Source organism: Heliangelus exortis, chromosome 2 (genome assembly GCF_036169615.1).
Source record: "Heliangelus exortis chromosome 2, bHelExo1.hap1, whole genome shotgun sequence".
In the NCBI taxonomy this organism is placed as follows: Eukaryota; Metazoa; Chordata; class Aves; order Apodiformes; family Trochilidae; genus Heliangelus; species Heliangelus exortis.
In genome coordinates this window covers 132,966,959-132,983,981 of record NC_092423.1, presented here as the reverse complement: position 1 = coordinate 132,983,981, position 17,023 = coordinate 132,966,959, and the positions used below count along the sequence as shown (strand labels likewise).

The 17,023-nt window shown below is 36.0% G+C and overlaps 1 protein-coding gene across 2 annotated transcripts in view; it reads left to right on the top strand.

Annotated features, from left to right (window-relative positions):
• Window positions 1-17,023, top strand: part of ANGPT1 (angiopoietin 1) — a 156,945-nt gene that overhangs the window by 119,538 nt on the left and 20,384 nt on the right. For both annotated transcript variants that reach the window (XM_071738202.1, XM_071738203.1), the window contains one exon: window positions 1,263-1,429. In XM_071738202.1, the coding sequence (XP_071594303.1) occupies window positions 1,263-1,429 (167 nt within the window). The remainder of the gene's footprint in view (window positions 1-1,262; window positions 1,430-17,023) is intronic.

Sequence of the window (17,023 nt, the reverse complement as noted above, 5' to 3'; positions counted from 1 at the left end):
GAATTATTATCACAGGTGAGCAAATCTTCCATTCTTTCATTTTAATTTGATCAGTAGCTTTCCACAAGGGTCTTCTGAAACACTCCCAGCCCATCACTATAAACAAATCAGAGGTTTTCCACTTTCCAGTTTCCAGTTTCCAGCTTGAGAAACATGAATAACTGTAGTCAGGTTGAAATTGATCTTCTTCATAAGTAAAGATTATGATTTTTAAAAATTTTTATTGTTTAAAGAGACAAAAAATGGAGCTAAAAGTTCTCAGGTGTGAATATTTTATGAAAAAAAATTCTAAAGTATAGTAAATTAATGACATTAAATAAAAATTTAAATGTAATGCATTAAAATCTTTAAAAAATTTTAAACAACCTTAAAACTTGGAAGATGCGCACTTAAAAAAAAGAGATCTAGGAATAAATTTTGAAAACTGGCTATGTTTTTAATATTATTTTTCCACATTTGAAATGTTGTAGTTTGTATAACTGGATATAAGATCATTTTAATATATGAAATGGGAGGTTAGATACTTAAGATTTTATACTGCTGTTTATTTTTCATTCTTAGAAAATAAAGTTACAGTACCCTCTCCTGTGCTTTGGATAGTTTGTAGGAATATGTCTGCATCTTTAGGTTCAAGATTTTAAAGCATGAAAACATGTATAGATGGATATTATATTTCAACTCTGCAGAATGAGAAAAAAAACAACTTTCTAGTAGTCAAAATCTGAGCCAATATGAGATTTAGAGGACCAAGAATGAAGTAAATAAACGTTACAACTGATGATCACCCACAGACACTGACCCACCCAGGAGGTTTTATGTACAAAAGAGGATTTTAAACTAAAATCCTCCCTTCTTCAGTTGTGGCAGACACTTGACAAGATAGGAATGGTCCATTCTTCTTTAAAGATTAAAACACAAGCTATCATCCACGGCTAAATTGAATTCACTGTGTAATCTAGGCTAATTTAACTGTTTTTTTAACCTTTTCTAGTGTATAGCTGTATTCTGCTCTAACTTATCTTAATGATAACCAGGGTTAACACTATAGAAAATGTGTTCTAGAATATGACTCTGTCCAGAATTCCCATTGGAGGATGTATAAGTACAGCATCATGCTGCTATGTATTATCAAACTGAAACATAGAAAGTTATGAGCAGCAATTAGAATTCATAGGTAAAATGTAGTGACTATTTTATTACTGTATAAAGATTCTATCACTTGCAATAATTACATCTAGTTATTTTGCCAACTTTTTTTCTAGGGTTTTGGTAGCCCATCAGGTGAACATTGGCTGGGAAATGAATTTATCTTTGCAATAACAAGTCAGAGGCAATATTCTCTAAGAATTGAATTAATGGACTGGGAAGGAAACCGGGCATATTCACAGTATGACAGATTTCACATAGGAAATGAAAAACAGAATTACAGGTAAGAATCTATTGAAATTCTTTTGACTCTGTTGGGTGATAAATATTGTTTATTTTCCACATGTCAAATATGAGAAAGCACAATAAGATGATACTGATTTTCATAAAAAATTAGTAAAGAGGGTAAAAATAACATTGAAATCTGATTTCTCAGTGATGGCAGGTTAGAGCAAAAACAATACCTGAGAACAAGGGTTGATCTCTGAATCATGCTGGCTTGTAGAACTGTTAAAAAAATTGTATAAATTTCAGCATATCTGAGCCAGTCAAAACACAGAACTGACTGAATAGAAAAGGGCTATGGATTCTTCATTACAACTGGAAGGATTTCTACCTCAGAAGATAAAACTGGAGGGATGAACATGGGAAGAAGAGGCTGAAAATGCTTTTAAAACATCTGATAATTTCAAACTAAAAATTCATGAGGAAATAAAACAAAAATCAATGTCAGGTACTGGATAGCCTTGATTCATCATCATTTGAAAGGTTAAAAATTAGCGAATTTAAACCTGCTTATTAAAAAAAAGGAAAATACCTTGGAGACACCAGTATTATGGATGACTTAAGTGGTTTAATTTTATTTTTTTAATAATAATTTTTTTATACTGCTGGACAAAGAAAATTAAACCCAGAAAAATATCTTAATTTTTTTATTACAGCACATCTAATTAGCATAAAAATTAGTAGAGAAACAAATATATTGTAAACCCAAACATTCAAGACATAACATGTGAGATTAAGTTGGTAGCCAGATTTTTAAATTCAAGTCACTTGATTCTCAGAAAGGTTGGTTTCCTTTCTCTCCCTTAGGCCTACAAAGAAATGGAAGTGAGAGCAACTGGCTCTTTCTGCTGGCAGGACTCTGCCCTTATGGGACTAAAAATAGTGCTCCATTCAGTCCTGGGGATTGGCAAAGTGCACTAACACAGAGTGTAAAAACACAAAAGCTACATTTAGAAGCAATCTGAGTTTAGCTCCTGTGTAAATCAAGGCTTATCCCACGGAAGACAAAGGACAGCTCTGTCCTCCATTGACTCCAGCAATGCCATGCCTGGCACTGCCCATGGCATGACATTTCCCTGGATTCAAGAAAGCAAAGCACCCATTTGAGGCACTTTTAGGCAAAGAGTGAATATAAGTAAAGGGAGTTTCTAAAAAACAGAAATTAGAACTATTGATACAAAACATAAATCTAGCAGTGTAATAATAGAAACGTGGTGGCCTAAATATTAGCACAGGAAGATGTTAAAAAATGTCAGGAAAAAATGGGAGTAATACTTGTGAGAAAAAAATTTAAAGGACAGAGTTACACATAGTTCTTAAAATTATGATGACAATCAGAGAAAATGGCAGTTTTACTCAGAGCATGACTTAAGATGTCTGAATTTGCTAACAAGAACTGTCTTTTTAGCTCACATTTATTCTGAATAGAGACAACACATTTTGTTGAATCAGAAGGATATGGAAAATTTAACTTATGTTAAAGCCTATGTTAAGGGAGGATTTATTTTCAGCACTCCTCTGGGTTCATTCATGGCAAAATAATGAGAGAATTTCTTTTTTTTTTTCTTTTTTTTTTTTTTTCAAAATGTTGGATTGTATTCATAGTAAGATAGTAAAGCAACTTAGAAATGCTTAAAGGATTTCTGCCTGTTCTAAGTCCATGTAATGTGCCCAGAGTAGAAGAAGAGGCAATGAGTTCTGGGGAAGGCTTTGACTGTTGTCTCTCCAACAGTCAAAAAGCTCTGCTGGGGGCTGTAGCCTGAGACTACCTCAGGTGCTTGCAACTGATCAGGATCATAAATTCTTAATTACTTAAGAAATTATGTACAGTTGCCTATGTATACATATATTTGATTGCCTTTTTCCTGGCACACTTTTAGCCTGATCCAAGCAGCACTTTCCCAGGCAATTTATGAACACATCTGCACGATCCCATGCAGCAGGGACTTTTTCCAATACACACTGTGAGCAAGTCTCTGTTAGTTTGTTGAGGAAGAAAGTCTAGCCATACAGACATGAATAGTGGTGTGTTGTTAAACCTGAGGACCAAAGAGAGAGCCTAGCTCAGGATTTAAACTCTATTCAAATTCTTATATGTTCTTTGCCATCTATAATAAACTTTGCTTCAAAGCCTTTGAAGGACTTGGGCATAGGATTTGCTTCTCCCTTGGCTGATAACTCAGTCGCTTGGAGATTTCTTAAATAGATTAGATTTCATATTTTGATAAACAGCTCAATAGCCCTGGAAAGTCATCCTGGATCAGTAAAGGTCTCCAGGTTCTCTGTAAGAACAGGGAAATATTTAGGAATTTAAAGTAAATGCACTTTCATAAGAAAAAAAGGAGATCTTTTGGATATATAAACCATGTTTTCCGAACATGGAAACAGTTTTGTGAAAACTGATCCATGAAAATTCTTGCTGAACAAAAGAACCCAAAAGAGTTGTACCTCAGAAATGTAGAAACTATGTCATAAAGGTTGTACAGGACTCAAAAGGTATTATTTTGTGTAACAGGGACGTATTCTGTTATCCATGTTGAAGTCACTTTTCCACAAAGTCAGAAGGAATTTGACTTGAGACTAATGACTGCAGTTTTGGTTCCTGTCCTACTCTACAATCCAATGAAAGCCCAGAATGAACTCTATTCATGCTGGTTTTGTGGCCTCCTTACTGAAATTCCTGTCTGGGGAAAGGGGAATCAAACCCACTCATTTTATCCAGGAATAAACAAAGAGCATAACCTGAAGAGGTAAAAAGGCTCTGTCAATCTCTGTTGGCCCTTTAGGTTTCAAATTAATTCCTTGGTTATTTTCACTGAAAAAATATATGAATACTTGAAGAAAAAATCTGAATAACACACTAAGAGTCCTGGAAATAATGAGTATTAGCCATGTGCAAACCTGAACTGTCTTTCATTTTTGACAAACATACCAACGCTTGTGTCCAACAAATGTTTGTCCAACAGACATTTTGTAAACCAAAATTATGTTGGATTCCCTTTAGAAATTATTACAAGAATGCACCCTGTGCATGAAAACTCTTTTTTTTTTTTTTTGTTTGCCAGCTTCACTATCTGTAATAGAAGCAATTCCAGAAGGCAGGCCAAATAAAAGCCTGATTATTGAGTCCTAAGCAGCTGGCCACCCTTCAGAGGAGGCTGTTTTCTCTTTATCTGCGGAGCTGCCATTAGGCATATAAATGATTCCTCTGGATCTGAAAACCACAATTCCCTGCCTTCTGTTCACTGTGCCTTTCCTTCACAGTTGTCAGACATTTGCTGTTTGCTTTCAATACCTCAAACACAGGACAGGATAACTGTTCAAAACTAGTTGCTGTTCATTAGAAATAAGTTTGCTGAACAAACTAGGGTAATTACTTTGGAAGCTGTTAGATTTATTTGCTAACCTACATTAAATGCTGTTTCTTCAACACTATTTGCAAAAATAATTGTAAAAAAATTCATTGCAGGATGTCTGTATTGTACATTAGTTTCAAATAATACAAGTTCACAACAAAATAATAGCCAGTAAAGAGGCAAGTTTCCATGCTGGTCTGGGCAGTCCATCATGGAGATATGAAATAGTGAGAGGGCACTGAAACGAAAGGAAAAGCTGAAGAGATAGAACATCTTTCATTTTTGCTATGGTGCTACCTGGAAGACACACAAAAAGACAACTTATTGTTCCAGGTCTCATATTTGATTACAATAAATTAAAACCAAGCCAAAACAAAACAAATCTACATGAGGTGATCAAATGTGTGTGAGAAAATATGGAAAATAATTTTCATGCTGTTTTTCAAAATCCATCCCCAACATTATGTAAAGTTTGATTCAGTCTGGATAACTCCCAATTGGTGATTTCAGAATGGTTCTGTTTGTTCTCTGGGCTCTTTGTATTCTCTTTACTACTTTTTATTGCCCTAAAGAATCTATGATTAAAAAGAATAATGCTGAACACATGTATGATAAAACTATACTTGTTTCTCTTTCAAAATGAGACAGCTCCAAAAGGGTTTCTGGGAATGCAGAATAAAATCTATCTATCCCAGATGAGGACTGTGGAGAATAAAGCTGAGATGAGAGGGTGGATTACTGAGGCAATAAATGTATTATGATAAATGGCAACTGAAACAGGAAAATCAAGGTTGCACCACATGTAAAACTTTCAATAGCATGGAAGTATCTAAGTGATTAATTTGCTTTAGAACATCCATAGGCAGCTTATCTACACAAAATGATTACACAGAAGGCTGTTGGTAAATGTGATAACAACTATTTCTGCCATTCCCTTTGTAATTCTTACATTGTGGCAAGCAAAATCTCCATAGAGCGAGAAGAGTCAGATCTTGCAATCCCCATTTAGTGCAGTGTTTCTTAATTTAAGTCAAAGAAATTATTCATAGAACTATAAAAACATAATTTGAAAGACAGTCCAAGAAGACACGCTGCCTGTCTTCTTTTCCTGTGCAGACTCTACCTAGCCCATTCCTTATAGCCTGTTGACATTGTTTAAAGTTCTAAGAACTTTAAACATCTTATGACAAATTGCTGTTCTGACCTGTATCTTCAGATCCTCCAGAATTAAACAACAAAAGTAACCTTGTGTTGGGGTTTCAGGCACCACACTTCATAATCTCCCATACCAGTTACTGAAAGCTTCAGAAAGATACTGATGCTGCATTTTGAACAGCACTAAATTCATCCTGCACACACACCTGGTTTTGCAGCTCGTGATACAGGAGCAGAACTTCTGAAGAGGCCACTGGATGGGCAATGGGGGAAAAGCAGCTTTCAATTAGCTGATCCATTTGTACCTCAGAACCCTTAGAGATATTTAATATACCCTCACCTCTCTGTGACAGTGTCATGGAATCATAGAATCATTGAATCAGCCAGGTTGAAAAGGACCTCTGAGATCATCAAGTCCAACCCTTGAGCCACTACCGCCGTGGTTACCAGATCATGGCACTGAGTGCCACATTCAGTCTCTTCTTAAAAAGCTCCAGGGATGGAGAATCCACCACCTCCCTGGGCAGCCCATTCCAATGCCCTCTTTGTAAAGAATTTCTTCCTATATTCCACTACTTTATCATATCTTATTTAGAAACCCTTTCCATTTCTTCAGTGACTCACTGCCTATGGTACCTATATGATAAAATGATTAGGCAGTGCTTCTGAAGTGAGCAAGACTTTGGGTTTATTGTAGGTATAGGTGAAAACCGATGATAGACAGAGATCATCTTAACTTCTGTGATAGAATAATAAATGTAAGGGTTCTGGCTGACCCCTGATAGTTGAAATTAAGGAGAACACTTTTTATATTGGAACCAGCATGCTAAAGAGATTAGAAAATCTTATGAAAAAATGAAAAAAAGCATAAATATATTATTAGTAGAATAAGGAAGAGGCAATTTGACAGGAGAAAATTGTGCGGGAAAGAGTCAGATATATGAATCCTCAGAAGCAAGAAGATGATGGAATTTGTTGAAAACAGGAGGGAGAGCAATTTAAATTATTCAGATCAGTTCAAACCACAGTCATGGTCCTGTGGTTCATATAGATCTAGATAGCACAGTTTCTGAGATTTCTAAAATACTGTTTCTCTTCAGGCTTTACTTTGGGAAACCAGAACGGTTGTTGAATGTAAACTCATGATTGCTAGACTATATGGGACCTGGTAGCAGAGAGGTTTTAGTTCACTGAGTAGGATCACAGAATCATAGAATAATTTGGGTTAGGAAGAACCATTCAAGGTCATCTAGTCAAGCCCCCCTGAAATGAGCATGGAAATTTTCACCTAGATTAGGTTGCTCAAAGCCCTGTCCAACCTGACCTTAAATATGTCCAGGGATGGGGCATCTACCATCTCCTTTGATGATTTGTTCAGTGTTTCATTAACAGCACTGTAAAAAAAAATTCTTCCTTATAGTCTGAATTATCCTCTTTTAGTTTAAATCCATTACCCCTAATCCTATCACAACAGTGTATCAGGGTTTTTAGCTCTTTTTTGTTTGTATATTTATTTTCTTACTAAATTGCACTCAGGCAAACTAAGTAGGTATCCTGGAACCATAGGCCTTGGTGTGATATTAATCTTTGAGTTTTTTAAGGTAGACGCAACTGATTTTTTTTTTTTAATAATGGTTGCTGAACTAATGCTGGAATTTGATACCAAAAGTTCTCACTTTTCTTTCTGCAAAATGAAGGAGAATTTTTTTCATCTGATCTTTTAAATTGTACTAACAAAAGTGCTGCAGTATGTATATGGAATTATCAGTGGTGAATGTGATTTTTGTGGGGACACCTGCTTTCATGTATCTTTAATTTTAAAATATATTCCACAAACTGTTACTCTTTCCCCTATAGCAGAACAGTAACAGGTCATTGGCAATTTCCTCAGTGCATGAAAGCTCAGTTTTATCAATTGATGTGGTTCTTTGTTATTAAAAAGGCTTTTCAGTGATGCATTTGCTAAAAGTAACATACATCCTTCTTGGGTGACTTTAGTAGTTTAGGTAAAGCAGGGAACCAGACTGACTTTTGTTTCTGAGCCATCTGCTTAGATTCTTCTGTGCTAATCTTATCGTAGTAATTCAAAGAGACCATTTTAAAATGGGGAAGTAAAAGTACAGTGGAGGACACATAGGAAATCTTTAGTGAAGCAAGAAAATAAAAACAGAGCTCCTGATACCCAGACCTATGTGCATATCAAAGTAATTCCCTTGCCAAATATGAAAACGAAATGTCTCAAAAAAATAGACATGGTGTGAAAATTTTAACCCATAGTAATTAATTTTTCTTTGGAAACTTGAAATTCAATTTGCAAGTCTACTTAAGAGGAAATATCCGTACAAAATCCTATTATCAGACAGAATGATATCTGTGCTATACACACTTCCCATGATTTGAAAATGTATTTAATATTTTTTCATAAAAAACAGTATAAAATGTGTAATATGGAAAACAGATTTAATGTATTTTTGTGTATATAAATATCTGGCTGAAATAACTGCATTCTAGTTAAGAGCACTGTCAATCCACCAATGTTTGATGAAGTCCAACTACAGGGATTCAGTCTGATGCCCATTAACCAGAGGTCTTTCTGGAACCAGGCCAGTGTTAATATATTATACCAATGACTAATGCTCACTAGCTCTCCATGCATTATCTCCAAATGTAAGCAGAAAGAAATACAACATCTTCTCTGACTAACTGAAAGTTGATGCAAATATACTTGTGGAGTTTATGAATAATAAAATTTAACTTAATCCACACAAATCTCTATGTATACTATCCATCTACAGCTGATCATTGCCTACTCTAACTACATAAAGCTCCTTTGCAGTTCACCATACAACAGCTGTGTCTATCCTTAAGCAGGAACTGAGGTTTTCCTCTTCTGTGTTCAGGAATTTCATAAAAACCTGTATGTGCTGAGTGCTGGAAAGGAGTGACTGAGTAGAAAAGGGGAAGTGAATAGTGAGAGACAATGATGGGAATAGATAGAAGAGGGATGATGTGCAGCTCCTGAGAGGGAGAGGAGAAGATGCTATTGGATATTATGTTAGGGCCTTGTGGAGCACTTTTCCCCACCACATGCCCATTTTGGTGGGAAGTTGGCCAGGGAGTAGGGGGCAGTTGCCAACACCAAAGCATTTATTGCATGTATTCCCTTTAAGAAGCAAGAAAACAGGTTCAGTTCAGCAAAACTGAAGGCCCTCCATGAAGTGGTATGTGATTCTTTATTATCCCCCTGGAACTTCATGACTGGCAGCTCTGCAAAATCTACTGACTGTCTGACACGTTTCAGTGAGGAAAGAGCACAGGCTGCAGCCATGAAAACCCAGCTGTACCAAATATAACAGATATTCAACAGATACAACAGATATTCAATATAAAACTGTATTTGTCCTTATGAAGTGCAATAATTGATTTGCCAAGAGTTACAGATTTTTAAAGAATTACCAGTAAGATATTGTACTAAAATACTTCACAGAACTGTCTTTCATGTCACAGAAAGGCATTTATGTTTATTTTTCTTAGCTTATAACTTTAAAAGTGAGAAATTTATTTTGGAAATTTATGATGTGGTTCAACGTATGTATTATGGCACAAATAGTTACAAATGTGTCTATTTCCTCTGAAAGAGTTAAGTATTTGCAGTTTTCATCATTAGCCTTCTTAGTCATTGTAAAATGAATGCTGCTGTTAGTCTCTAGGCCCTTGTGGTAAAGAATATATACATACTCAATTACAGTAATATACTTGAAGAACACAAACCTCCTCACCTTTCTAAATTGATGGATCACAAGCATGAATGGATTGAAATAAAAGACATGGGAAAATATCTTTTTAGGAAATGAAATGTCAATTTGTATATGCAAGGTCAGCCCATGAATGATCCAATTTATCAGCCAGTATCTGTTAAAAAACACCATTAAATCTCCATACATTTATTTTTGTGTTTTATTTTGGTCTAAAATAAAGCTAGAGCTCCTTCATACACCAGTATCTATGACTGAAAACAGCCATGAGGAAAAGTACTTGAGGGTGTTGGTTGATGCTGAGCATGAGCTGGCAATGTGCTCTTGCAGCCCAGGAAGTCAACTGTTTCTTGGCTGCATCAAATGTCAAAGGATGTGATTCCCCCCTCTTCTTTGCTCTCATGAGATCCTACCTTGATTACTCTGTCCATATCCAGGGTGCCCACCATAAGTCATACAGGAAGCTGCCAGAGGACTACAGAGATGATCAGAAGTCTGGACAGGATGAGAAAGTTAGGTTTGTTCAGCCTGGAGAAGAGAAGGCTCCAAGGAAACCTTATTTTCAGGTGCCTTCCAGTACCTGTGAGGGATCTTCAGGAAATCTGGAGAGGGGCTTTTCACAAGGGCATGTAGAGATAGATTGAAGGTGAATGGTTTCAAGGTGAAAGAGGATAGATTTAAATTAGATAATAGGAAGAAATTCTTTCCTGTGAGGGTGGTGAGACACTGGAACAGGTTGCCCAAGGAAGTTGTGGCTGCCCCCTCCCTGGATGGGTTCAGGGTCAGGTTGGATGGGGCTTTGAGCAACTTGGTCTAGTGCAAGGTGTCCCTGCCCATGGTGGGGCATTGGAACTAGATGATCTTTGAGGTCTCTCCCAGCCCAACTATTCCATGATTCTGTAATACTGTACTGAGTGAAATCAACTGAGGCTTTCCATAGACTGTGAAATTCTTTAACTGACATTTTAGACAAGAACTGGTTTATGAGTTTTCCAAGGTAGACAGTGTTGTTGCACAGCAGCCTTGGTTTCGTGGAGGAAAGAAAAGCTTTTGGTGACAGTTACTCAGAATACATATGATATAACAATGACCTTTTGGTCATTTTTGTGTATCCACTTATTCATCAGTTAAAGGCAGATACCTATTCATTTATTTTAATTATCAGCTCTTGCAAGCCATCACTAGATAGTTGCTATCTTCAGTCTGGCTTTCTTGTATCATTTTCTCTCATCCAGTTAATAATCATTTGCCTTCCCCTATATTTCCATCACCAAACCTAGATAGCTCTCTATTTTCATCTACCTGCAGAATCCACCTACCAGAGAGTTTTGGTAGGCTAATTGATAATGAAACCTACAATAATTAAATTTGATTGTGCTCTTATGTTTGTAGAAACTTGTTTTTCCTTTGGTGTTTCAATCACATATCTGGGAAGAAGCTCCTCTTCCATCACAGCTATCTCTATGGGACATAGTGTTCATGTCTTTATCTCCGCCTAAATTAATTTTTTAAGAGAAAAATACAAGAGTAAGAACAAAAGCATCTTATTTTTTCCATAAATCTTATCTACAATAAAATAAACACATCAGTTCAAATTACTGATTACTTGAGACAAGGAAAAAAATGTTTGTACCAGTTTACTGGATTAAATGAAATTAAGTGCTTATTCACAGATCAGACATGGTTTCCTAGAGGTAGGGGAGATAAAGATTTTTCAGTGCTAACATTAAAGCTGTTGAGCCCTAGGACCAGACTGAAGGATCCTAGCTGAGACAGCTTGATTCTCTGTGCATGCCTGGGGAGAGATAAGCTCCCGAGACAGAAGCCAAATCAGGCGACACGCAGACCAGAGAGCTACCTAGAATTAACCATTAGGAAATTCTGCAAATAGCAAGACATCCATTTATATCCACTGATGGTTCACAGCCCACAGCCTGAAGGTAGGAGACGATGTCCTGTGTTACTCAGGAAAGAAATGAAAGACCCTGTGTTAATGCATTCATTTGCCAGAGGGACTCCTGACCACAGCTTTTGCCTCCCAAGAGGAAGCATAAACCCAGGCTGGTTGATGAAGCTCTGATACTGTGCAGGGAAGAATTCAATGCTCATTAAAAGAGTAGGTATCAGGTCATTTGTCAGTGAGATGGGAGAAAGAATTCTAAGATTATGCTCCCTACTCCATGGATTGTGTCTCATATTGAATTAAATAGGCTTTAATTAAATGACACAAACATGCTATGAATCAGTGAGGGCTATCTCTGAGCTATGAACACTGTACAAACAATTCTGCTAGGCTTACACTTGTATTCCCTCTAAGACTCTGAATCCTGAACAATTTTTTGCAGTGGGACATGTGTTGCTGGTTATGGCACCTTTTTGAGGGAAGCTTTGTGGTTTTAAACCTTTCTCTTGCTGAGTGAATAGAAACCACAGCTCTTACATGGTGATTAACCACTGAGATCAATAAGTTGTTACATGAATAGTGGGGAGTGACAATCACTGGGAGCTCAACTACTTATTACCATGTGAGAATCTCTACAGAAAAAAATAAGTAGACTTGTGTGAGAACATTATAATGCAAAGCAAGAAACATACAGGGACACAAATCCAAAATAACTTTTTAATCCATGTAAGTTTTGGCAGAAAACAATATATGGAAACTCAGTAGTGATCTTACATGTTAGATATTGTAGGACAGTGGAGATTTCACCAGCTATTCCCAAGCTATTGTAGCACAATTAGAGCATGGCAAGGCACTTAGGAAAAAGCTGCACAGGCTATTATAAGGTAATGGCCATTTTTTGGTTCACTAGTATAAAATTACTCCTCTCATCTTGTTGATATCCTTATGAGTAACCTATATTGTTATTCTTGCACAGTGTTGCTCTTTTAAGCCTATGTTGTTTTATGGAACCTCTGTATATTTGTATTATGAAAGAATGTCAAAAAAGTATTTTAACAAAGTTTATAAAATCCTGGTGTGAATGGACCCCACTGTCCCTAAGGTAAGAACTCCCACTTTTGGCAGTAACAGCACCAAGAAGAACTATGTTTCTCTAATCTACTCTGTCAAAGCATTTCCAAAGAGCTTAAACCTACTGATGTTTTTATTAGTGTAGAATTTTGTACAGAAATCAGTAGCATCATTTTTCAGTCTCCCCTGGGATTTGACATGAAAAAGCTTCTGAACAAAAGAACATTGTGACGCTGAGATATGTTTGCATATGAGGAAATTTTTTTATCTCAAAACTAGTATGTGTAGGATGTCCAGGCATCTCCATGATCAGATGGCATTTAAGTTCAGGCACATAAGTGATGTGATATTTGGTTCTACTTAAAAAAAAAACCTAAATAAAATGGTAAATAATTTTAAATATTGGAATAATTTTCTTAATCAGTAATTGAGTATTCTTGTCACTTTTTCACAGTTTAAAGTGGCTTAATTCTTGTATAATATCATAAGTCTTGAAACTCTGCAATTTGTAATGAATATCAGAATGTAGATTAGCATTCTGAAAATTTCTGTACAATGTGTAAGGGATGCAAATAAGGACATGCCAAAAGTTACAGATAGAAACAGCATTACAGAGTGAACATTTATGAAAGTATAAATGTTTACTATTCACTTATACATTGATCATTTAGGATTGCATCATAATGAACATATAAGTTTAAGGGTACAAACAGTAAAGGACTGTGAGAGACTAACGCAAAAGTAAAATATTTTATGAGAAAAAATTATCTCAGTAAAAACCAGGATTACAAAATATCTCAGTATTAGAATAGTCCCTTTAACTCAGATTCCACTACTAGATCATTCTCCTCACTATTATCTGTGAATGCTGGGAACTGGAGTACATTTTCAGGATCCAAATTCAAGTCCAGCTCAAAATTTTTAACCTGGATATTATTCTTGTTCCAAACTGAAAAAATTGACATTTCTATATGTCAATCCAGAAAAGGTTGAAATGTGGAAACAAAGAATGAGACGTGTCAATTATAAAAATGATATTTTTCCCATGTGTGATTAAGATCTCCATCAGAGTGAACTTGACCATTAAATGTTTACAAGATTATGAATTTAGTTATCATTATGGACAAGATCTCCAGAGAAAAAAATAATGATGCCTGGAAAGTTTTCCCAAATGTCCACAATTTTTACCATGAGCCAGAAATTCAAACTTAATCATCCATAATGCAAGAGCTAAGAAGAATGGGTCCTGGAGGTATCCTCTGTTTAGTTTCTAGCAAAGAGACGTGCATTGTGGTGCCCTCATAACTATTTCCTTCCTGCCCAGTCTCTGAACTAAACAGAAGCTGGGTACAACTGTGGGCATCAAGCCCACACTAATATATCCTGCCCTTCAGTAGGCTCAGTGTCGTGCTTATTGCTTCCAGCAAGGATGGAGTGTGGGCAGAATGAGCTCATGTCTGCTCAGAGACCTGACAGAGCAAGCTTTCATCTGTCTGCAAAAATAACATGCAGAAATTCTTAGAGTGACCCTTAGTTAATCTAGTATATTCATGGTAAAAGTCTCCAAAGTCTGTTCCAACAGCCCAGCCAACAAACTCTAGTGGTTTTTCACCCTGTCCCCACTGTTATCATTAACAGGTCTACTGCCAAGTGTTTGTAAAACCTAATTCTGAGGACACTTTCTTCAGTGATTCTCTATATTTTCAGGATAATACCACCACAGTAGGGTGGTATTTTCTGGGAGTTCACTTCTTTCATGAGTCAAAAAGTCAAGTGTACCTTTAAGACTTGGGAAAGGGATCATCCCAGATTTTCCCAGAGTCATTGATTGCATCAGTCTTTAAGAATTTGTTGTTATTTTGTTGTTTTGGTTTTTTCCTTATCCAAAGGAAAACTATTGATTTTGCTGTGTCTCTCTTTAATGCAATGGTAATAATAGTGATATTGTTTATTATTTGGTCCACAGCAGCAGTGCAGCAGATGAGTTAGGGCACAAAGCAGAGGCACACATCATGTATAAAGAGCTACTAATTTACATAAACCTACAAACAAGTAACAACTTTGAACATCAGAGCACAGAAGTATTGTGAAATCTGATACAAAATAATTTGGTTGGTTGGTCTGCAAAGTTGAAACAAACCTTCACTATAACGGAAAAAGGAGGAACTAAATAACAATACAAGTCTAATGAGAAAAAGACAAATAAGTGCCTGGAGCAGAATTAGAGTCTGTTCTCCAGCCTTCTGTTTCATCAGATAGTAGAGACTGGTTTTCAATTTTTAAATCAGTGCTGGAACAGCTCAACACACTTGACCCAAGTGTGAGTGTATCATTTGTGTTCTGTTTTCTTTTTTGTAGCATTGTAGTTCAGTTGCACTGAAGTAAAACCTTTTTGTACCAAACTCAATGCCATGTAGACCAAAGAAGTAATTACTGTGAATCACAGCTCTTATAAGGTCTTGACCTGGATTTTTAGGGGGGAAAAAGGCATGTAAGACATGCTGATCTCTGTTAGCCTGGTCAGTGTGGCACCAGCAAAGAACTTGGATCATAAATGGGTGACAGTCAGTGAACCTTTCACTCATATATGACTGTTTATCGGCCACAAATGACGCCAAGGGAATTGAAATATGTTTTAACAGTCTGTTTATGTTTTTCTACAGAGGTCTTAGTGCCACATAAGTCATTTTGGCATTTTTTAAACTTAATTTTGCATTAAGAAAACCAAGCAAACAGTGAAGCCAATATTTATTTTTAAAATAAGTATAAACATTTCACAGAAACTCTCTATGTACCAGTTACCTTTTCCTAGATACTTGCCCTTTTAAAGAAATCCTAACATTTGTGTGATAATTGAGGTAAAGGCCAGAGGATGAGAGTAGCAAGTTGTACAAAACAGCCACTAATGAGTAGAGACATCAAGGCAGACCTCTTGCATCTTATTCACACTGGAGATGGGACATGCTTGAATATATAAATATTTTTGGTTTATATCCTGTTTCTAATATCATAAAACTTAACCAATTTTCACATTACGGATGTGAGTGATAATATATGAATAAGAGACACCTCTTCTTTCTCTTCCTTGCTTTCTTCTTCTCCTCTTTCCCCTCTTCTCATTTTTAAATTTCTTTTTTTTTTTTTTTTTTTTTTTAAAGTGTACTTAGGCCCTCATTCAGCAATGCACTTAGGCAATTTTTTTTATTTTAAGCACATACTAAGTACTTTGCTGAGGCAGGGCCACCAGAGCTCTCACTGGAGGTCGAATCACTCTTGTTTCATTGCCATTGAAAACTCTTTAAAATGCCATAAACATATACATATACAAAGGCATTTCAGTCAGAAAGAAATCATGACAATTACATTGCCATTAACACTACCTCACTACCTCACACAATATTTATGTATTTGGGAATTATTGCATTTACTGTCGTCTACACAAAGTGATTCTTCTGCTTACTGAAGTCATGGGGCTGAGTACACAGACACCAGATTAAGCCCATTAATCTAATTAGTAGAAACTAATAAATTCTGAACTTACTTATTCATCAAGACTAAACAGGTTCGAACATAGGTAAGTGAATGGAAAACCTGATTAACATTTTGCTTTGAAAATAATAACCCTCAAAAACATCCCCTGATTTTCCTCTGGGATTCACCCAGCAGGAAGCACACATCTCTTGACACCAGCCCTATCATAAATCTTTAAAATCTCACACAGAATGCAAAATATTTACTTTAATGTGTTATTCATTAAGTTATTTCTTTAAATCATAGACTGTTGGCAGCTGCAAACTGATTCCATTCCATCCACATTATAGCAATGCTGTAGTATGATTTGAGAGGGTCATTAGGTCATTAACACTGGAAAAAATTCAAACCCAAAATCTGCAAATGCCCAGAGGAGCACAATTGTAAAAGAAGATTGCACTGCTAGCACAGAATCAGTATAAACAATAAAACAAAAAAATAGGAAAAATTTATTGCAAGCTATAATCTTCAGTAAGTAATAATCAGTACTTCTATCAGTACTTCTAATCAGTACTTCTATCAGTACCGATGCATTTCCTGATATTCAAGTTCTTCACAAGGAGTATATTTAGATATTTTAAAGGTATCTTACACAGAAAGGTATCTTTAAGTAAGCAGCTATTGTGCTAATGGAAACGTGGGGAAGAGTTTTATTCAATCTGGACACTGTGTCCAATTCAGTATTTAAATAATTTCTTAATGGTGATTACAGGTTACACCTCATTCAGCATTTAACATGAAAAAACACAAAGTTCAGTACTCATATTTCCAGTCTGGAATTTTATGAGCTAGTGGGTCTCTCATTGCTTTTCTAGCCAACA